The following is a 23,821-nucleotide window of genomic DNA, read 5'->3' as shown; positions in this document are numbered from 1 at the left end:
GATATCCTGGATAAAAACATCAACTAAGTAAAGGAAAACAGTGATGCAGAACAGCCAGATAACAGACGATACCTCACATCTAGCACCGGTCACTTTTTAGAATTGGACCCCATTGAATGGTCTGAAAAAGGCCAACAAATTGAGCATGTATCCTACTGCTTTGTGAGTAGCCTCAGAAGACACCATCAATGTTCATGCATTATTAAAAGTGCTTCTCTATATAACTTTGGGGGTGAGGGGGCATTTTATACCACAGTTTATACTATATTTAAGAAAGAATTACGATAATGTTTTTTGTATGAGCTGCTAAACTAGAACCTCAAAGCCAAGAGTACTGGAAGTGTGTACCATATCACTAACAATGCACAATGCTTGTAATTACCATACACAAATGGCAGGCTGTTTAAACAATGCCCGCTTCAATGGAAGCAGATCAACAGTGTTGGAAAAAAAAGCTGCAATCTGTAAAATGATATAAGGCTCAGTAAATTGTGTAATGAAGTCCATCTATTTCTAACCGCTTATCTTGGTCAGGACCATGGGGCAATAAAGAAGTGTTTACGCTAAATGATTCTGGCTGGTCGTGTCGTTTATTACAATTCGCCAGTGGGAGCTGAGTCATAAAGTCAGCAGAGAGCTAAGTGAATAAGCACAGAGTGCCCAATGTAGCTCGCTAATGCTCATTACCATTAATATGGAGATATCTGATTAAGGAAATCCCCCACTACACCGTAATAAATGTCACTTACACAAACCTCTAATATCCAGAAATGATGAGCTTATGTTATATGCCTTGGAAAAGCACTTTAATATTACTTACCAGGTTTAAGCTTAGAACGAGGCTTATTCAGACGCAGATGCAAAATGCAATTCGTCAACCGCAATCATGAAATGACTACTACATGTCATTTTCCTCAAGTGTTTATAAGGAAAAAAAACAAGTCTTTAAAAAATGAATCCAAAACAAGCATTAAAACTTAGTACATAAAAAGTGAACTGCATATTAAAATATGCAATAAAGCTGGAGAATGTGGGTAGCTTAAGTGTTTACAGGAATCTCCCCCATATCACAGTTTGCACATTTTTTCAGCTTGCAAATAGGCACATTCCACAAATTCACATATGAATATATGCAGTTTATCAACTTTAGATTACCTGGTTATGATACATAGCCTAACAAAAAGATTAAATTCGATTAAACATTTTTTGTTGACTCAGATTTCTCTATTGCTATATGCATCAGAGGGAAGGGGAATGATTTGTTATCAGAACATCAAATAATATCACAGACGTCATCGCTACCCTGCCATGTGCGCTGCACTGCCACAGCCGTGCTGGCTGGCCTCCTGTTACAGCCTTTGACTGGAGTAGTTATTTGGTTTAAGGTGACACACAACATTCTTGCCATAAGCAGCGCTCAGTGTCGCCATCTCTTTACAGAATGTTCTCTGGATGTCTACCAGTGGACTTTTCTACGAGTCACTTATGCTCGGGGTCTCTTCAGCTGGCACTTGTCGTTTTTACTCCCAAGCTCAGGTTTTTATTGTTCAAACAGAATGAGCGGCGTTTACACAGCTCTCAGATGGCAGGCAGACACCATTTCCAAAAGCAGATTTCTACCATTGCTTGAAAGGAGCGTCAACGGAACAGCACATTCACTTCACTTTACACAACACTACTCTGCTGTAAGTAGCAACTCACGGTGTCCACTGGAGAGAGGGTAAACCAATTTTAAATTTCCAATTTCATTCTTTGGAAAATGTTACAATTTAGCTAATAAAGTTAAAATCCAACTCTCTTGATTACAGAATAACATTGTAGGCTTTAAAAAATTATTCTAGTCATTTTTTTAAGCCTACAATGTTATTCTGTAAACATCAGCTGTAATGGCTGTAAAAAGCCATTTCAATAAAATTAGAAAGAAAAAATATTAACAACTAATTTTAATGACATTCTAAATAGAATTATCAGTTTTAAACAACAAGCTTGCTTTTTCCTTGTTGTCAGACATGCCTGTGTACAATGTACACAGTCCGCAGGATTCATTCATAACCTCTTAGACCCTGCTGGACAGGATTAAACCAGCAATGGAATATCTGATCAGTTTCAGAGCACCAAGGATTCAATACACACACCCAATCACCATGATATTAAGAGATCCAAAGATTAGTATACATTCATTGCTAAACCAGATATGTGAAATGCCTGTTTAAAAAGCTACAGTGAATTACTGCTAAATAACAAATAAAGCACTTAAAACAAGTGAACAGTCATGCACATTTAATCAAGTTAAGAACCCAAGTTTAATGTCATCAGGCAAGACATTCACGTGGTAGAACCTGGGATCCAGCCATTCCTGTTGCTGGAGGTTAAACTGCAAACATCTACCTTGAGTGTTGGTGGAGATGTGGGTCAACAGGTATTAATAAGAATGAAACAAATGTGTTGACTGCGTCCTTAGCTGAAATGATCACTCACGCTAGTGACTTTGCGGTAGATCTGGGCGGCATTTTGGCACTCTGAGTAGGGGTATTCGGACGTGGTCATCTCCAGGATGCACATCCCGAAGGCGTAGACATCCACCGCCTCGTCATACTTCTCCTCGTACATCTCCGGAGCCATAAACTCAGGCGTCCCTGTAATGGCACATGCAGGACGACCCGCACAGATTCATTTCCCACAATGCAGCCATGTGCCGAGCAAACACAGATAAGGGGACCCAGAATTACCGACGTCAGAGACAAATTGCTTGCATGTGTCTAAGAAGGATGAATAAATAAATAAGGCCAGTCAATTAAGACCCATGACGGATGTTCTGACATTAGGGACCTGCCCATGACTTCATCCTTAAGGTTGAAAAGCAATGTGCCAGCAGTGAGAGAGAAACATGCAACTAAAAGATTCTGTCCACTTGCAGTCCGTGGGTTTATTGAACCAACGGGAATTCCTGTTGAAACCACAGTGAAAGAGAAGGATGAGGGTGTCTGAACACTCACCAATGACGCTCTTAGCAAAAGAGGCGCTCTTCAGAGTGGCCAGCCCCAGGTCACCGATCTTAACGGAACCTGTGGGCCCTGTGATGAAGATGTTATCGCACTTCAGGTCGCGGTGAATGATGGGTGGGGTGCGCGTGTGCAGGAAGTGTAGGCCCTTCAGGATCTGATGACTCCACCTCTGAAGCAACTTCAGCTTCATTTCCTTGAACCTTTTAAGGTAGCTGTAGGGAGAACATGAGCTGAACATTCATCCATCCTTCCTCCTCACTGGGAAGGGTTAGATTCCAGGACCCAGAATTTCCTATTCGATTTACCTTCATATGACAAACCCTATATAGCGAAAGGGCCTCCTGAGTGCTATGCAGCCTGCTGTAGTAGTTCATTCTGGGAAAAGCTTCAAGACAATCCCTCAACTAAAGAAAAGGTTTATCTCGAAAGCATGTATGGCTTAGACTTACATATCAATGGTGTGAATAGAGAGATTGGACTAGTGTCCAATATAATACAGAAAATTCATTCTTCTAAAGGCAGACTGCATGTGTTATGGATTACTTTGCTATTATAGCTGTTGCAGGTGATAGTACCTGACACTTCCATGATAAAGGCATCTGACTTTTGAAACAGCATCCTAGTACTGAATGCCTACAATCAATCAGTCCATTGCATTTAAAAACAGACTCTTTCAACCTCTGGTTGTTTTTCCAAGGTTACAAAATTTCCACCATTTCTTGAAAAAAAAACACTCAAAAAGCACTCAAACTGTGTTTATTATGCTAATTATGGGTATATATTCAGTCACATGAGAAGTAATACAGAGAGACCTTGAGGTGCCCATTTTTACTATAAGCAATGAACTCTTTCACATGGGTCTGTTGGTTTAGACTGGACCCTTACTCATGGTTCTAATCTGGAATGGGTCAATCACCGACTGCGACCTACAGGCCCTGCCACTGTTCTGCCAGGAATGGCAAGGCTAAAATTGGCAGGGTATCTGGGCTGTGAACAGACAAGACGCCCCACTTGTCAGGTGCTTGGAAGTCATGGGTTTCTATGGCGAGGTCATCCAATCATAATTCAGCGGCCTGGAGCTGGACCAAGTAAATAATTGCATGGCATGAAGAGTGTGGAGCGACTTGATTGGTTTTTATTGTTCTGGTTATTCTACCATATCATGTATTTTATTAGTTTAGCGAATGCACAGACCGCAGAGTTCTGCTTTGGAAACCAGCAGCTGCACATACCTACTGGAAGATTTCCTGTTACAGCCCCATGCAGTCGGCTGTGGGTTTGCCAGCCACAGTGGTGGTCAGGAATGCAAACCCTACAACTGGGGGAGGGGTTCGCGGCATTCAGAGAGGCTGCCATATTTCAGTGGTGGGGAGGGGGTGGGGGACACTCACGTCTTGAGAGTCCCTGATGTCATCAGCTCGGTGACCAGGATGATGCACTTGTGGCCTTTCATGGTGGACTTCCAGGAGTCGTAGAAGCGCACAATGTTGGGATGCTGCAGACCTTTCAGCATCTCCACCTCCTCGCTGAACCTCTGCCTCTCGGCCTTCGTCAGCTTCCGCGTCTGGAACAAGTCCCGAGTAACAACCACAAATTTAACTTCACTTTAAGCAACATAAAAATCCTTCAAACTTCATTCAACATGGAGAACATACACATCCCTAAATAAGCATTCCCCGTGCTTTAAAAATCCATAGAAAACACTGTTACATGTGTGGAAAACACAGGCAGACTGTGTATGTTTTTGCTTCTAGAAATTCGGAGAAATTTTACTACTCATCAGTTACCTGTCAAAAGACTGGTGACTTTTATGAAGTATGCAACATAAATGACACTATTTAGGTCAAGCATGCAGGCCTGGAAGGTTCACAGGAGCCTGACGCTGTGTTCTTGACTACCTCCGTTTGTGCAGAATGGACCGGCGTGTACTGCAGGCCGCTCAACAAATGCAGAGGTTCCCCATCAGCACTGGCTGGTTTGATCTCCTACCACATTCCTGCCTAATGACGGGATCGGAAGCACTCCGAGCATCTCACATTTAGGGACCCAAGGGTTTGTTCAATGCTGCCCCTGAAGCTCATTGTTGCTCCAGTGAGAAAAATAATTTCAAGGCAGGCGAACAAATGCAGCAAACACGGCAATATCCTGTGTTTGGCAAAACAAAAACGAAAGTGAAACCATTCTCATCATAACTTCAAAATAATTCAATAATTCACCTTTGGGGGGTGTCATATAAGCAGCAAAAGTTGACATCAATAACTTAAACGCTATAAAAAACACTATGAAAGACTGCGACCAAATGGACGAGAGATGCTGAATTCCTCAGTTAATTATATTTGAAAATCTAAGACCTCCTGGCTTGTAGGTCACAATCCATTTAAGGTGAGGAATGCATATCTGTTTAACTAAATGACATGCACATCAAACACAGTGGCGCTTCTGTAACAAAAATTCAATTCTGTCTCTCTTTGTATTCTGAAGATCCCAAGGCCTGGGCAGGTTTCAACATCGAACAACATCAAGCATACCAAGCAGTGTGGTTCCATATCTGTCCCAACTAAAAAGGACAGCAGTATGGTAGCTCAAAACGTTCTTGAGGAACAACTCCAGCCACTGAGCAGTCATGACTTGTGACATTGTTTCCGAACCCTTTTCACAGTGTGGTAAATGAGTACTCCACCCAAATCCATTAAAACCTGTTTTGTAAAAACAAATTGCAGCCTGCATGTATTTTAAAAACACATAAAGATCATTTTTACTACTTTACAACCTGGAATAGTATAATGTGTTTATCCTCGTTGAACAAAACACGACTGATCATTTTTCATTAGAACCATTAATGCATAAAAAGCAAATCATTTATTATGAAGCAAGAGCAGACATCAAATAATTTAATGGGTCATTTCGGATTTAGGAAAGACAAGTTACAATGTTAAAAATGACTAATACAGAACTACATAGAAGCATCTGTTTCAGGTGTGTTTGGGGAAATTTTACATTTAGGGAGTGACATTATGCTATACTTGTAACATACATGTGGTAGGCATGTTTACTCCTGTACAAAAAGTACTTGCTTACAAGTCCTAGAACAAGAAAATGACTGTACTGAGGCGCAGCAAAGTTTGTGTATTTTTTTTTCCTGCACGAAAATGGCAGGAAGTTTTTGGAAAATACTGAGGCCTTCTCGGAAAGAACTAGGCTGTGGGCACCAGCCCCATAAGAGCCAGCAAGTGTGGCAGTACAGGAAACAGAAACGTGGACCTGGGGCTCTTTGAAAGCGGAGCTTGGAAAGCTCTGCCCCACCAGCGCTGACAGGGGGGCAGCGACGAGCTCGCATTTCCATAGCTGCTTATTGTTCCGCTCCTATCATGTCACGTTTTCCCCGCGGTGCGGCGTGCAGTGACCCCCGAGGCCATTCTGAAAGTAAGTGGAAAAACACAACAGGCCAAATCCCCTAAATGCCCTATGACATTTCTCAGCAAGCTAAGCTCCCATAATCCTTGGCTGTAGTGCTCAGGCTTGCCCTTGTTCCTAGCAGGTTTTAAACAAAAAGAGAAGATCATAGACATATAAAAACTTTTTTCCATGCTGACTTCAGCTAAAGTTTAACTTTATTTTTTACAGGAATGAATAAGGATGCTGGACATAGATCCTCGATACAGACAATCCTAACAGGCATAAACTCTAGCTACAGTCAAGATGGTTCAGTTCCATACAGCTGTGTGATAGACTGTACTGCTGGAGCACGTATTGGCCAAGTTAGGGTGCTTCCTACATGGAAGTAGGTCTAGTTATGGAAACATTTCAGAATAAGGTAGAGGAGATAAAGGCAACCAGGTTACTAAAGCATATCAATACTACAGCTTCTTGTTATTTAGTTCTGATTTGCAAATAAATTGTCGCATTGCATCATCCATCCATCCATCCCTTGCATCTTAATGCCATTGTTAAAGCTAGTATTGCTGTTCAAGGCCTCTTTCCTAGTTCTCCCTGCAGGATGGAACAGTGGAGGCTGCATATTCACACCATCGGTCACATGTCACGGACACCTTGTGAGAGTTTAAAATTAGCATTTGGTAATGTGTCCTGGCAGCACGTGCTTGCCTCCCCTGAATAACAGGACACTGCATTTTCCCTTTGAGATGTACGAGGAGAAATAACATTTGATGATTTATTCTTAGCCATGGGCTCCTAGAAGCAGCCAGGCCTGGGAGTGGGACGGACAACGGGGCTGGAAATACTCAGGCCAGTAGCCTCATGCCCAGACTTGTGCAATCGGCCCTTACAGTGAGCGGGAGGTGCCACATGTCAGCTCTGAGGGCTCCCGGCTCCGTCAGATGGTCAGCGGAGGGACCACAGATGCCTCAGCATCATGGCTGCCTGGCAACACTGCGAGATGCTGCCCGGGTCCTGCTTTGCTAACAGCACATCGCACAGGGCAGCTGGGCCAATCAGATTGCTCCGGTATCTCCTCTTTGTTCCCTTTCTTCTTAATATGCATCACTAAGTTGTCCAAGCCAAATTTCGATAATAGCATATAAATAAGGGGTGGGCAATCTTACCCAGAAAGCGCCACTGGAAATGCCGGTTTTCAGTGCAACTCTCTAATTATATTACTAATTAGAGGAATGATTGGCTGAAGAGTCTTCACACCTGGGTCTGAACAGCTGACCTAAAGGTTATCCGAAAAACCTGCATACACTCTGGCCCTATGCAGAGCAGATTGCCCACCCTAATATAAATTCTACTGGAATATAGAATGGATTTAGAAACTGTTAAATTTATATATTTGGTTACGCAGTATATTACACTATCAAGATCTTTATATGGAAAACAGTGGAAACCGTTTACAGTGATCACGGTTATAATGATCAATGGCTTATATGGATCAAAAAGCTTGGGACAGAATCATTCCTATACAAATACTGTTTAAATAATTTGCTTAAAGTAATCAAGTAGTCTGCTTATAGTATTCATTTTGAGGGTTTTATACATGACAACATATGGAAAAAATTTAAACTGTGGTAATTATTTTTTTTTACTTTACTTACCACAATGTGGTAACCCATCTGCTTCTGGCTAGCTACCTGAGGCTAATGCAGTATATTGAGAAAACATGACGAGAAAAAGAAAGTCATATTCGCTCAATGAGAAATACAGACATCAACGCTTATGATAAACGGCCAAAACCAGCCACTAGTCACTTTGAGACAATGTAATGTTGTGAAAATGTGCTGTAGAGATAAAATCGAACTGAACATTTATGTACAGTACTGTACTGTATTATAACGTATTTAAATTATACACAGTTCAGTAATTTAAATTGTACAGTACTGTAATTTCAAAAGCATTTGAAACAGCTGTACTGTATTTAGAAATCGTCAATAAAATTAAGTAAATAGCAATGCTATCCATTTTATTACCAAGTATTTCTGTAGGAAATATACAAATGTCAATCAGATGGCAATCTGCCTGAGACATAAAGAATAAGAAAAAGATCAGTTATAATGATCATACACTTATAGTGATCAATTTCACCTATGCAGACAGGATCACTATAAGCAAATTCCATTGTATTTAAATTGTGAACAGTGACAGCGAAAATATGAACAATATGACAACACTGTTCTGCATAAAATGCATAGTGTGGCTTTACCCATTTAAGTTAAATAGAGAAAGTACCATGCTTTAAGGTTAACTTTTGTGAAAGTCACAAAAAGATGGTTAAAGGATCAGATTAATCCTGATATACCTAGCACAGTCAGAGGAGCTGATTTGGGACATTCTCTTAAACAGAAGAGGAGAGTTCAGGTCCAACAATTGAGTACTCTGGTCAGCTGAAACAAAACCTTGGTCTGAATTTTTATTTTCTGGTCATGAACTATCCACCTCTACTTCTAACTGAAGCAGAAATGTTCCTCTGGCATTTGCATGGACAGAACTACTGGTTTCTGAACTATAGGGTCACATCATGTTTTATGATGCACCCAATGCTGTGTGACATCATATTGCTTTTGAACATCATCATGAACATGGATGTGGGTCCCATACATAAAAAAAAAAATGAGCGAGTACTAGAACATCAGCAAGTCTACATATCAAACTACAGCAGGACACACTATTTCACAGTGCATTTTTCTTTCAAAATATTTCAATTTTCAACAATGTTGGTGTGGTCCGATTAGGGAGAAGGCCCAGCAATTAAGTTTCAAAGCTGCTGAACAGCCCCGGAGAGGCACCATGCTGCTTGCGGCAGATGTACAGCAGATGCAGTCGATTAAATAATTAGAGACAGCGGCTCCCTCCACTAGGAATGCACGGGCATGGCGAGAAAGGTCATCTGCTGCATATATTTACCAGCATCCAAAACCATTACAGCAGGAGAAAAGTGGATTCCCTCATTAACATAAACCAGAGCCCTCTTTCCAAAAAGATGACACATCTTTTGTCAGATCTATTGTCCACTTTAATTTAGCTATACTGGGCCTCAGGCCTAACTTGGTCTGCACGTTGTGGCGAGGTCTGGAGCCTACACGCATGACTGGAAGCGTGACCACGTTTCTGACATTCATCTTCAGAATAGGACGTGAAGGCATGTTATCAGAAGGATGGCATTCATATTCCATATACTATACGGAATTCCTTTGGCTGTTATTGCGACATACTGGCTGCTTAATTTCTTTTTACATTCAGAACAAAGTCAACTGCCTAGTCAAGAAAACAAAGCCAACACAGGAGCCGACATTGACGCTATTTGCAGACACAAGGTGAGAATCAGAAAAGGCTGATGCCACCCAGTCTGCACACTGATCCGGCTCCCAATGCCGTTTGAGAAACCTTCAGAAAGCAATGGTTCTACCAAGCCACTTTGTAAAAGGGGTTAGAACCATAAAACAAGGCCAGACATCATCTGCTCATCCACTGGATTAACACGTTTCTGGTCCTCAGCCAGAAATCAAGGGGGAAATTCTGGTATGACAACCGCACACCTTCACCAGAGGCTGTGTCAAATGGCATAACGTGTCTCAGAGAGCAGGCGTTTCAGCAAAGAAGTGCCGCTCAGCTTAGAAAAGGAGGTCAGTAGTAATTAAATAAGCACCTGAGGCTCTGGCCCCAGTGAAGCCCTTCGAACTTCACAGAACCCAACTCACGCATCACCCATGTCTGCGTCTCTGCACACTGCCCCATTTTTTCAGCTACCTGCTGTCATCATAGACCGATGTATGTGAGCAAATAGCCTTGATCTACCATACATCAAGTTAGTGTTAATAGTTAACATCAAGTTAGTGGTTAATGTTTTATTATTATTATTATTATTATTATTATTATTAATTGGCTCATTGCAGTATTGATTAGCCTTTTACATTAATACTTCCTAACCCTACCCACATCCCTTCTCACTGAGCATCAGTGCCAAAAAATGCTGTTCCTCTGACCCAACCTGTTAAATACTTGATTAGTGAACACTCTGCTAGCCGTGTATACAATGACCTCAATGAAAAGCCATATCTCCTCAACAAGAAACAGCAATATCTTCTTACTTACTCAAGGAAGTCAATCTGTTACCATTTTCTTTTTCATTGTTTCTATCACCTTGGCTCCTGATCGCCTCCCTGATGTGGTGATCATTGTGGCACATGAAGAAACCTGACTGATTCCTGATTATCCCTAATGAAACGTCTGGCTGCGGCTACAGGTTAGCTAAGCGCTCTCAGGTGTTAGACGGGCTCAGTACATCATCCAAACAGATGCGAAGAGGTCAAGAAACTAAATATAATTAAATTATTACATATAATTATAAACAGACTGTCCTCTTCCTGTCACCTTATGTTCATTACTATCAGTTACAGTTATTTTTAAATTGCCTTCATCTGGTTCAATTAATTATTTTTACAGAAGCCTTGGGTTCTTAAGCTTTCAAAATAAAAAATTAAAAGCTGACAAGGAGCAGAACCTTTGAATGTAATTTGTGACCTGAAGAGGAACTTGCAGGTGCTTCCAATTGCGTCCCACAATGACAGTGTAAACAGCAGCAAGTCATAAAGCTCCAGGCTGTTACGGAACACGAACAGAACGGGCATGAGGACAAATACTCGAGATGCCCCTGCAGGTTGCTCCAAGGCCGCTGGCTGCGCTGTGCGTGGCGCATTGCCGTGACGATCATATCTCGCCATGGTAACAGAGTCCAGTGTAGAACTGCGAAACATCACCTGCCACCAAGCACACCAGCTGGAGAGAGATGGAACCAACCACAAACAGACTGAGCTAAATTAGCTCATTTATTCTGGCTCAGTGAGTCCTGCAAGGGTAATAATATGACGACGTTGCTCGATTAAAGAAGAATGAGACCACACTCCTTTCTTAGGATCCATATTTACATGGTCTGTCTAGTTGGCCTTGTCCTACATGTGATGATGCTGATTTACCCTCCTCATAGTAATCCCCCCACAAGAGAATCAGACAAAACACCACCAAAATACAGTTATAAGCACAAATAAAGTAAACAATGTCCACAATGATGATGTCAGCATAATAGTTCTGATCTTCCTAATTCTATTACTCCAGCTTGAGACTTTGAAATAGTTCCCCTCCCGCCATTTCTTAAACACAGGAGATCTGCGGCTCAGTGTTTTTTTTTTATTACATTTCTAATGCTACCCGCAACCTGCTATTTCCTGCCTGGAAATTTCAGATGGAACATCCCCTGAAGTCGGAGGCAGAAAGTCAGAGGAACCTCTACAACCCCAACCTCAGAATTCATGGACATGTCGCTACAGGGTTTGTATGCATAAAATACCATCTAATGTGTTATCGTCGACTGGTATTACTAACAATGGCTAACAATGAATGTGGCTAGAACTGGTATTGCTAACAATGGCTAACAATGAATGTGGCTAGAACTGGTATTGCTCAATGCTTTTTGACTACTTGTACTCCAACGCTGTTAACTCGCATGTGACGTCATTCCCAGATCCGACTTCCCACCTCCAAGGTAAATGGAACGCAGCCTTACAGCTTCCACTCACTTAATTAAGCAGCTGATGACAAAGCTGGCAAAGTCCATCTGACGCACTTCCATTAGGGCCTTAAACTGCACCACTGGCCTGGTCACTGCGAAGCCACGAATTAGCAAATGGACCAAAGAAAATGATCTGTGTTGGGACAAATGGAACCTAGACTAGCACATGTGTCTGGAGCCTGAATGGATTGTAGCACGCGCCACCGGCCGTGCTTCACGTGAAGTTGACGTAACCGTCATTATCATGAACGCAAGTGACAGATACGAGTGGAATTCAACTTGCGATAAAGGTTCAGGGCCCCAACTCTGTCTTCTGAGGCCAATCAGACCAATTCCAGGTGAATCATAGTCAGTCAACACTACGACCCGCAATAGAACTGGTCCAAGATGCAGCTGACTGTCCCACTGCATAGAATAGAATAGTGGTACTTTATTCATCCTTCTCGGAAAATTTCGTAATTTTCACAAATTTGTATCCTTCTCTCCATAGGATTCACAGACGCGCATGTACAGCGCTGACAGAAAGACACTTGCTTAACTCTGTAAAAATGTTGCAAATTTATTGGTTTCATAACAAAAATCCATTGACAAGCAAAGTTTAACATATCTGCACACATCTCCCGCACAGACATTTTCTTTTTATTAAGTGTCATAATTTTTTGACTGACTCATTCAGTTCTGTTCTTGCCATTTTGTTATTAATTGCAACTGCAGTCATCGGCTCCCAAAGGGACACTAAAGACAAATGTTTGCTGTTTTATGTTGCTGCAAAGGTGTTACTAATTAAAAAGCTCCCAGCGAGACCCATCAATGAACGCTTTAACTCAGAACTCCTTTAGAACTATAATTTTTCAATTTATTTAAATTTCTTTCAATTTATTACTCCTTCAAATGCATGTTTTACTTAAAACTACTGGTCGTTTCTAATGTGGTATATATTTTCAGGCAAACAAATGAATAAAGTAATGATGTTTGTTCTAAAAGCAATAAATTGCATTTTTACTGAATTAAGCAAGTGTACCAAGACTTTCTGAGAGCAATGCATACACAGATAAGTACAATTTCAGGGCCAGGGCACAAGGGCAGCTAGTAGATGGGGTTAAGGGCCTTGTTCAAAGGCCCAACAGTGATATGATTAGCATAGGATTTGACCCCATGACCCCGCGAACACACATGCCTACCCCACTCAGCTACACACCATTTTCAATAATAATAAGGAGTAGAGTGGTTAGCGTTAGCCATTAGCATGATATCACTGCCTTCCCCTGCCAGTTCTACAGCAGTGAAGATTTACTTTAATGTTGGAAGTTTTAGCATATTAAAGTAGGTCTAAAAAATATCCTAACAAGCTCAATAATATGTGCAGACCAGGGTGCAAAGCAGGGCAATAGAGCTTTGTTATGATCGATATGATTTATGTACTTTATATATGTATTACAGATTTCAATGGATGTTTGTGTTTTGAACTCTAGTGATTTAAATACTTGAAGAAAAAAAATAGGTGTTTTATTGCAAATAGACTGTTTCTTCTTGGAAAAGGACAACTAATGGCTATTTTCTCTCTTGCCAGAAAATGATCTGTATGCTTAAGGCTTATCAAAAGCACTGATTAAACCAGCCATTGAATAAAGACCATTCGCATCTGCAGTCTGAGCGAGACACTATCCAAACAGTAAGTCTCTCCCCGCAGATCCCACTGAAATATGTGTTTGTCTCCAGCAGCTGATCATCTCTTATGTCATTCCTGGAAAGGAGAAAAGCATGTATGTTCCATCTCTCTTCATGACCACTTTGATAACAGCACAATTCCGAAGGAACGCTTTTTGTTAGCGTGCTCTCCTGAGATCTTTATTCTAAAGCAACAACTTACACTTTATATGCAGTTTATTGAACAGGACAGATAGTCTACTGAAAATAAGTGGGTAAACTTCCCTGCAAGACACTCAAGGCATCCAGAAAGGTTCTAAAATAAGAAACAGTTCCTGTGTTCTCATCTACTGTTGACCTGTACCATATGTATATTTGATTTGTCTTTTCAATACCTTCATGCATCAATCACAGATTTACAAACTTCAGCATATCTGCATCTCACTGGTTTTCACTGTAGTTCAGTTACTGATTCCCAACCCAACAAAACACTCAAATTGATAACAAACAAAATGCTCCGGCACTTTTAGTTTGCTTTGTTCCTAAAAAAAGCAAACAAAGTTTTTGCTCTGTCTCATCATTTCTTGGAATTCTGATCTTTGCGGATATGATCTCTCCGAACGAGTCCCCTACGGACACTGAAAAACACGCAAACCACCTTTCCACTATTACGTGGCAAGACAGCCAGACTGGTGCTCTTGCTTTGGTCAGCTGGCTGGAGTGAGAATTACAATTTGAGACAAGTCTCACGCGCATGCATGTGCTTATACACTCACATGCAAATGCACGTAAATAGTCTGTAAGGTTTGCAAACTGCCCCAACGCTTTTGATGTGGCTAATTGTACGTTTATAATGGAATACTACAGATTTGGCATCGGATTTCTTGCGTGAGCGTGAGAGCGTGAAATTAAGGCTGAAAGCGTGAGTATCACACCAGATGCGTGAGAATTGGCAACCCTGTTTGCGTGCAATTTCCCTCGTGCCCTCAGCCTCACCTCGCTGCCTTTCCATGACGGGCAGGGGTGCCAATTGACCACTTAACTGCGAGGGGCTCACAGGACCACTGGAACAGCGACAGAGCCCCTCAAACATGCCCCTGCAACAGAAGGCTCTCTTATCAGCCTCACAAGGCAGTTAAAGGAAAGGCCCCTAACGCTTCAGGCTTCCTCCTCAGCTGCCAACTCTGAGTTCCTAGAGAGAGGGTCGGACTTATTAAAGGGGGCACTTAGGTGCCTCTGGGCTAAGCAGCACTCTCCTGTTTTTTCCCCACATGCTGGTATACAAACACCCAGTGTCCATTAGCACATCCCACTAAGGACACGAAGACTGCTTTTCCTCAACCTTTCAATGTGCCCGTTTAAATGTGAGAGCGCATAATACTTCCTTGTCTACAGAAGGACATCTCTTTATTGGCAACATGTTTTGCTATACGTGGAAGGAAAGAACACACTCCCAAATAAAGGGAGAAATGGGGGTAAATTTCCAGACCGGTGATTGCTCTGCCCAGCAGATCCAGCAGAGAACGCATCTACAGCACACGAGTTCTGGAAGGTGGAACAGGTGAGCAAAGCAAATGACTACAAGTTAACGATTTTGCTCATCAGTAACCAATAACACACTGGGACACTATGAGAGCAGCCTCATTACTCCAGGTCTACATCACCTCAAATTAAACATACTTTATACAACTGTCAACGGATTACCATACTTCAGCTGCTTATCCACCAACCTCGTCCCTTCCCTGAAAAATCAACACCCTCCCCTCATCTTCTAGACATTTATTAACAACACTGCACCTCCAGTTGAACACATGCAGAACAAATTATTCTGTTCTCTTAGATAAAGCTAATTCTTTTGACAACAACTGCTGTCCTTTGATTATAAAGCCTTGCCCTATCAGCTCCTGAATCCATTAGTAAAACGATGTAAGAGAGTCAAAAGCTAAAATTTCATTGGATGAGAATGAATGGATGCCTGTATTGACATTTACACATAAAGCAGGTACAGTACAATGTCATTTTGATACTACTGTTAATCTAGAATTTGGTATCTAAGCTTGATATTACTTGAATGGTTGACAATTTTATTACAGGAAACATAGCAATCATTTATATCAGTTAATAATATGATAATAATAATTTTTGAAGCATAAAAGAAAAGTAATATTTATGTCATGGCCCAACTTAGAAGTTCGAGGTCAAATTTAGTTTACTCTCTTGTATCTTTTCCCTGGTACATGCCTTGGAGCACTGAGAGCAGCAACAAGTCATTTCTAGTTGCACGTAACTTACGTTCCAGTGAGCCAATGGCTGTTTTTACATACCACTTATTATAGAGTCACATCAGCAAAAGGAGGACCAATACATCAGTCACACATATCCAAGGCTTAAGCAAAGCACCCCCCAAAATGGGGGGCTATGATCCATCTGCATGAGTGTCCTCCAGATGATTGTTCTCTGACAGATGTTTAAGTAAAGTGTTTTAATATGGAGGATGAGATGATCTTGGGGAATGAAGACCTGGAAGTTATAGAACAGGTTCCAATGAACACCAGTCAAATGACTCAAGCTTAATCTGAATTCCATCTCCCTCATGAAACTGACCTAATCTTAGTTATGCACGTAGATGAGATATTTATGAGGTGTAAAGAACCATGTGGTGACCCAATTTTTCAGAAAGCATATTTTAGGGACAGTACACAATAGATCTGGCGATTCCTTAGCTTTTCTGCCTCGAGGTTTTTCTTTTCCTCTTTGTCCCGCCCATGTTGAGAACGCATCAGCCTTTACAAGAAACAGACATTGCTTCAAGCAGAAGTGATGAGTCAGCGACAAATTTCAGATGTATGCGAGACGACTTTTTTCATAAGTGCCAATGTGGTTTCATTACAGTGGAGAATGTCTACAATCCCCATGACTAATATGCTCATTACAAAATCATAACACCAAAAAAAAAAAAAAACAGATTTTCTGCAGTCACTCAAATTTCTAGTGTAAGTCCAGTAAGTATGGCTTTTCTGCAAAGATAACATGTGACGGGTAATTATCCTGTGGGAGGGGCTTTGGTGAGGAGCCTGTACCGACAAGAACTCTGCCTATGGTTTTCAATAGCTTACTGGGACCTAAGTGGCAGCTGAACAAGCAGTGACAATGTTAACCGTACCTCTGTTTATTCACAGGTGGGAAGCCCTTAAGCAACCACAGAGAGTGCAGACCAGTGGTTTAATACATATTTACAGTACGAGTGAGCTAAAATAGCTGGGAAAACTATGATTCTGATTGCTGTTTTTATCAGTGAGCAGTATGTATTGCCAACAGCTTATCAAGTGCAACAAAGAATTCAATAATAAAATCCTTGAAGCAGTGCGGCAGATTCTGTCAAGCCTCCAGTGACCTAGGCTGACAGACACAACATGTAGTCAGTCAGTGCTGTTGTGACAGTGCTGTTGTGATAGACTCACAGCCAATGACACCCATGCCGACCAATGATTGGTCTCTGTGCTTTATCTTTCACCCATATGTTAAGTCATTCCTATTCATTAAAGTTTTTTTGCTGTCAGGCTGAAACACACACACTATTTGGGTGATAGCTGTTTGGGAGAAATGGGTGTTTCCTGAGAAAACTTTGTTACCCAGAAAAGAACTAAAGTTTCCTTCATAGAAAAATCTAACATCAGGGGCAGGCAGTGTGTGGCTCAGTGGGTTAAGATACTGTGCCTTTGATTGGGAGGTTGCCAGTTCAAATCCCATGGTCAGCAAGGTGTGTTCTTCATTGGGCTTTTGAGCAAACGCCCACACAGTCCTACGTCTCAATGCCTTCTCAATGGTATGTTGCTTGAGATAAAGTGAATGTGGTGTAGATGCAGGAGCTGCTACTTTCAAACAGCTGCTTAAAACTCGTTTGAGAAAAGCATAAAGTGCATATTCCATGCATTGCACTTCACTGCTTTTACTGTTACTACTTTAGCAGTTAGCTCAGTTCCACACGCTAACCAAAAGCTTTTCTGCGTGCCAGTGGAATTTTCAGGCTTCCCAGACCTCCATGCTACAAAGCACTGGGGGAGTCGTAAGAAAAACAATAGAGACGTCCTATTAAATTCTAATAAAATAACCTTGAAAGCTATGTGGTATTCAGATTAATTTCTTGTCAACAGCCCCCCCCTCCAAAACTGGCAGTACAGCTCATGCAGGAGAGGTAGGGACAGTAGGAGAATAGGACAGCACAAACTACTGCCAACCGGGAACGTGCCAAGTGCAGCTGTTTGCAGGTCTGCAGATGTTACTGAGGGACCTTTCAAGGCTGCTACACCAAACTGCACAGTTCTGATTGGACGTCCAGGTTTATCTTCCTATAATGTAAAACTTAGCCATGAGACCCAACAGACCCACCGTGCATCTTCCTAAAATCCATGGCCAAACTTGAAAATGTGATTCCACAGAGAGTGGTGTCAATATACGCTTACCAGTCCCAAGTAAAGCAAGGAGCAATCAAGGCTTTGAAAAGCAGGAGTCTGTAAACATCTCCACAGGTTGAGCAGGGCACAGAACCAACAGTTAGAGATCTGTTTGTGAGAATATGTTCACTGTAGTTACATCTGTTCAGCCAATCCTTCGTTCCATTTAAGCCATTCTGGCTTTAAATAAAGGTAGCTAATATTTACACTTCGACATGGTACTGCTTGCATGACATCCTGGAAGAGCACCGACGTATTACAAGATCCATAGCATTATGCTAACGCTCAAGCCAGATAAGAGCCTTTTCATCATATATGCCTTGGCCCCAGAGAAAAGGCACTGAAACCTTGGCAACGCAAAGACACACGAGCACGCCAAACCACAGATGGAGGATGTTCTATGGTAAGACTCACAGTGACCGTGTGTTTTATATTACCAGTCTGGGACGTTAAAAACTTATTCCTGCAAGAACATCTGAAAAGAAAAGGATCATTTCCTGAAATCACCTACAAACAGCATACAGGCAACTGTCAACATTAAATAAATACCAGCATAATAGATTTAATGGCTAATTTACTATACAATATCCTGCTTACTCCACTCTTGTCAGAATATGCAGCAGACACAATTTCCAGGAGAATCATCTTTGCCTGTGAAACACACAGCATTGTGTACTGAAGACGCAAGGACATATGGTCAAATGCAAAAAGCAGCCATTTCCAAAGCAGGCTCCCGGTGGCTGTAATGTATTTCAGAGGCCTACATTCTGAGTCTCTGGGACACTGAAAACAAGTCATGCATCAATAAAAATTCACTGTGAAAACACTGAAAACTGGAAATACTACTGCAGCCACTCGGAACAAGCATAAACAGGCAACAAGGTACAAAACAGGGCAGAAAAGATTCATCCTTTCATATATGCTCCTAATACATTTTTCATTTTGTAATTCTTATGCTACTTCAGCCATGGCTGGTTGGAAGCAAGAGGCAGATTGGCAAGAGACAGACCTGCTTTGCATTTAAAGGTAGAAATTTGCAAAAAGCAACCATACACTGCAATGAAGCTTTATGTGTAGGAAGACAGTAAACACTGTAACTATGTCTATGTGGTGAGGACACCAACCCTAACAACACACAGGACTAAGGGTGCTGATCTTCTTCTAAACGGTGGCTTTTTTAGCTGGCATCTACTTACAGTAAAACACAGTTACCTAAATATGCTGCCTAAGTGTTGTCCATTGTCCTGTTACTAAGTGTTTGCCCTATGTCTTGTTGCCCAATGTTACTCAGTGTTGAATTAACCAGTCTGCAGGAAACACGCGAGTAAGGATATCTTACTGTACTCAGTACCTATACTAGTACAAATGACAATAAATCCTTTTGAATCCTTTTAGTTTAACATTAAACATCAAACAAAGTACGTAAAATACCTAAATACAGAAACCTAAATATCAAAACCTATTTCGGAACTGCACATTACATCATTAGCTATATGCCTGTCTATTTCTGTTTACTAAAAGTACTGTGAATGCTGGGTAGAAAATTAAAATTCAGTGCTTTGAAGAACACCAGGGCCGCCGGGTACCTTTACAGGTGTCCTGTCACCTTTGCGTTCCAAACCCGTTATAAAGCAAAAGCGGTTACTGGTCGGTGTACTGGGTATTAAACCCTTTTTAAGTCAGGTTTGTTATGTAACGACTAAGTAGGTGCTACATTAATCCTGAACAAAAATGCAGGGGGACAGTGTTGCAGAGGGACATCAGTCTTTTCGTTATTCTGTAATGATGGCGATGGGAAGTAAGTCTCCATTTATGTGGGTCCTTAGAAGCCAGAGTGCAACTAACAGCCTAAGATCCCCTGATTTGCAGGCCCAGTGGTGCAACAAACAGGCTGCTAATGAGATGCAGAAAAGGACCTTGGGAGTCAGTCTTTGTTTTGAGCTTCAGTGGTGAAGTTCCAATAAACAATGAAGACCTCAATGGGAAAAGAGGGTTTAAAGGTGTGAAAGGGCATTAGGGTGCACGTTTGCCCAGCGAGGTGCCGGCATTCTAAGTGACCCCCCCACCCCATCCAAAAAGTGCTGCAAACGGTCAACAGGAAAATTCCACAGGAGGAGAGAGAGGGGGGGGGGGGGCTTGCTGAATGATGGACACTTTACTGGATCAGTGCCATTTCGCTAGAAGGAGACAACTGAAAAGGGGGCTTTTGTCTTTGTAGATAAAATAAAACATCATTAAACGAAAGTCTTCAGCCACACATTAAGCTCACGTTAACGGCTAAGAGTTCCAATTCTCATTAGTGACTCTATTATGGAGTCAGTTAATCAAAGGAGTCCGTTGGGATGAAGCTTTGAAACTGTATGGGGCTGAATATTGATGAAGGGTCATCATTGTTTCCCAAAAACTTGACCCTAACATTACAATATGAGCTTAACAGACCCAATGACTTAGAGATGACCTCCAACTATCGCCTTTCTATCATAATCAAGCCTCTGAGCTCAAAGCCTGGACAGCAACTACAAACATCACCTCCTCTTCAGGTTACAGTATTGCATTACTCTGCAGATCATCATCTGCTTTTACCCAAAGTGTTACGTGCTGCACCTCCTTCATCCGGCCGGGATTCTGTGCAGAAGCTAATGATCAAAGACAAGAGATGAGCTAACGTCAGATGGCAATTTCTACAAGCGCCGGAAAACCTGGTGTCACCAGCCAAGGATCCGCATCATTAGAACTGAGATTTGTAACTGCGTCATCGGCCTGTGATCATGTGGTGTTCGAGTAAACACTGAAGTTCATATGGTGAAAGCAGAGGAGTTGCGGCAAGGTGGGCCCGCTTTCCACAAGAACACCTGAGAGAAGGAATTACAGCTCACAAGGAACTGGGCCCACAATGGCAGCAGGTCACGCCTGAATGTCATGTTCTTGGACATACGTTTCATTTGGTACATAGCAGCATTAGGTCTGATTAAGTTCTGTTATAAACATGCCTATGACACAATTAGCTCCTTCTGCCAAATGAGCGCCACATTTGATCAGGCCTGATAGTTTCCTGTTGTTTAAATAATACCCAAGCAACACAGAGTATTGAGCTAACACTTAGCAATAGGTTAATGTTCATCAGTGGATACACAGTGGGTACCTGGCCAAAGCTGGGGATGAATAAAATAAGGAAGATCTGGCCTGCCGTCCACTTCTACATGCTCAGTAAGACATGAGGTTTCAGCAGTGGTCCCCTGAACGTCGGCTTAAGCAGCAGCTACTAGCACCGTCCTCGGTCTCATTAGCGATGATTAGGGCTGAGTGCTGAGCGGCATTGGTTTCCTTTACATAGCAATTAAGCCAAACCACCAGAGAACTGCACACAAGCTCAGCACGCAGGTGATTTGTCAGGCTTATTAAACTAGGCATTGTGGGTAAATACTGAAGGAGTGAGGATTAGTCCTTGAGAGTGGAAAAATGGAAAAAGCCATCATCACATACTTTTGTCCTGTGAATAACATACTTAAACATAAACCACTAGAGGACTTGTTTGCAGAAGACTGGCCTACCTTGCTGGATACTGGCAAACACCAGTAACAATCAGTTACTTTCTCTGATCTTGGAAATATTTAAATATTTTTGTAGATGCTGGGGATGTGCATCTCCATCACTGAGACGATGCGATACACATCTCGACGTACTGCCAGCAATCCGATACATTAATGAATCTGATACATATGAAGCAACAAAGCAAACAAGAAAACTAACTTTGCACTGCATTACCGATTCTGCCTCACTTTCCCATAAACATAACAATGAGGTGACAATTCTTCTCCACTTCACAGACACAAAAGCAAGCTTGCTTTTGCAAGCAACAGTTTACAATAGTCACAAATTAAACATCAATGTACATAAAAGATGAGCACATACAACAAAATAATACCAAAAAAAAATTAAGCAGTTACTGACTCAAAAGCTGAATGAGCCAGAAGTCATATTTTACCTTCACAAACACAAAAACAAAAGAAAGCTTGTTTCTGTGCACAATAAATGACAAATGCAAGTAGATTTGCAATAAAAGGCATGCCCTCCTGTGGCCTGGAAGCATGAAGACCCCCGAAAACATAAATAACACCAGTTGTGAGCTAAATAAACAATACAAAATTAGTAAAGCAAAATGATTTAACTCACTATTCTAAATGATAACAATAGGATTTTACCGATGCAAAGATGTTCGAAGCGATGCATCCCGAGTTCATCCCAAATTGTATCTGGCACATACTTTCGCATCATGAACTTTTATGTTGGCGCACTGATGCGAATCGGTGAATCTTACCATCCTACTCGATGCGCAATAATGTCATTAACCCACACTATGATAGAGAGTAGCCCTATAGGAACTCAAAGTGGTTCTCCAAAGTACTGAACAAAAGCGCTGACTTTAAACTGCAGAGCAGTGTTTCCCAATCCGATCCTCGGAGACCCACAGCCGGTCCATATTTCTGCTCCCTCCTAGCTTCCTGCCAGACAATTCTCATTGTTGCTGGTCCCTGAGGACCAGAATAGGAAACATCGCAGTGGAGAATACAGTTTGGGCTGCATGACTGTACCTTGCTCTACATTCACTTTGGATATTCTCATGAAAGACAGCTGGATATCCTCTAAAGTTTATGAACATTCAGCACACCGGAGCGTCCAGAACCACATCCTGCTCTCTTATCCACCCTATGGAATTGTACCACTAAGGATGACTTTGGATGGTGAGGACAAAGTATACGATCAAAGCGTTACACCCTGCTGGGGGGGGGGGGGGGACACCTCCAAATTCTCGTTTTGCTCCAACATCCAATTTCAAAATGAATAGTGGCTGTTGTTACGCAAACGGGTAGCAATACACTGTAAGCACGCTAAGCACAGCATCATCTCTGGTCCTCCAGAGGAATAACTAAAGGAAGAAGACAAAGCTGATTTACCTGTAACCCCTCAGACTACCATCATGACAGAAGCTTCAACAGCTTCACTTCCCATTTACTAATTAGCAGAAGGTCATGTGATGCCCTTAACGACCATGATGGCGCCTCACTGAAGCTTTGGGGATACAGGCCTAATCGCTAGAAAATAAGAAGTTAACGTTTTCCTCGGAAAACCCATGGTCCGGAGAAACGATGCAAGCCGAAGCCTCTCAAAACGAGCGGTATTATGTTGGTTCCCGGCTTAACGTGAGGAAATGAGAGATGCTGCCATCGGTTCTTAATGAAAACAGAGATCCAGCCAGATCTGCGTGTGCGACCGTTCCGCCTCAGTACTCCATCTGTAGCACTTGCTGTTCTGGCAGCCTGCTTCAAATCCAGCTGTGCTGTGCATTAGTCTCAGAATTCTCCTTCCTAGTGGATACGGCATTCTTTGCAGCATTTATATCAGAAGCAAACACAAGCAAGTTGTATAAACACAAGCCCTTCTGCACCAAATCTGGGTTGAAGCCATTCAGTGCTCAGTGAGCTGTCCAACAAGCCTGACAAGTAATCAATGCACAAAAACAGTATGTAGAACAAATGTACAATGAACCACACATGGAGTCCTGGACGCCATTCAGTTTGCATTTAGTTTGGCGCTGCTTCTCTGCTGTCGGCTGCTCATTTACCAACCATAATGCACCTTAAATTAAAAACTTCTTCCGTTCTGCTCCAACCCCTCCCGCATATCCACCGCCCGAG

At 41.9% G+C, this 23,821-nt stretch overlaps 1 protein-coding gene across 5 annotated transcripts in view; it reads right to left on the bottom strand.

The window, feature by feature from the left end:
• wnk4a (WNK lysine deficient protein kinase 4a) overlaps positions 1-23,821 on the bottom strand; it is a 50,675-nt gene that overhangs the window by 24,576 nt on the left and 2,278 nt on the right. For all 5 annotated transcript variants that reach the window (XM_049015382.1, XM_049015386.1, XM_049015384.1 and 2 more), the window contains exons 2-4: positions 4,397-4,569; positions 2,997-3,217; positions 2,479-2,636 (exon numbers count right to left, since the gene is read on the bottom strand). In XM_049015382.1, coding sequence (XP_048871339.1) covers positions 2,479-2,636; positions 2,997-3,217; positions 4,397-4,569 — 552 coding nt within the window. The remainder of the gene's footprint in view (positions 1-2,478; positions 2,637-2,996; positions 3,218-4,396; positions 4,570-23,821) is intronic.

The sequence above is a fragment of the Brienomyrus brachyistius genome, chromosome 5 (genome assembly GCF_023856365.1).
Source record: "Brienomyrus brachyistius isolate T26 chromosome 5, BBRACH_0.4, whole genome shotgun sequence".
Lineage (NCBI taxonomy): Eukaryota > Metazoa > Chordata > Actinopteri > Osteoglossiformes > Mormyridae > Brienomyrus > Brienomyrus brachyistius.
This window is presented reverse-complemented; position numbering and strand designations above follow the sequence as displayed.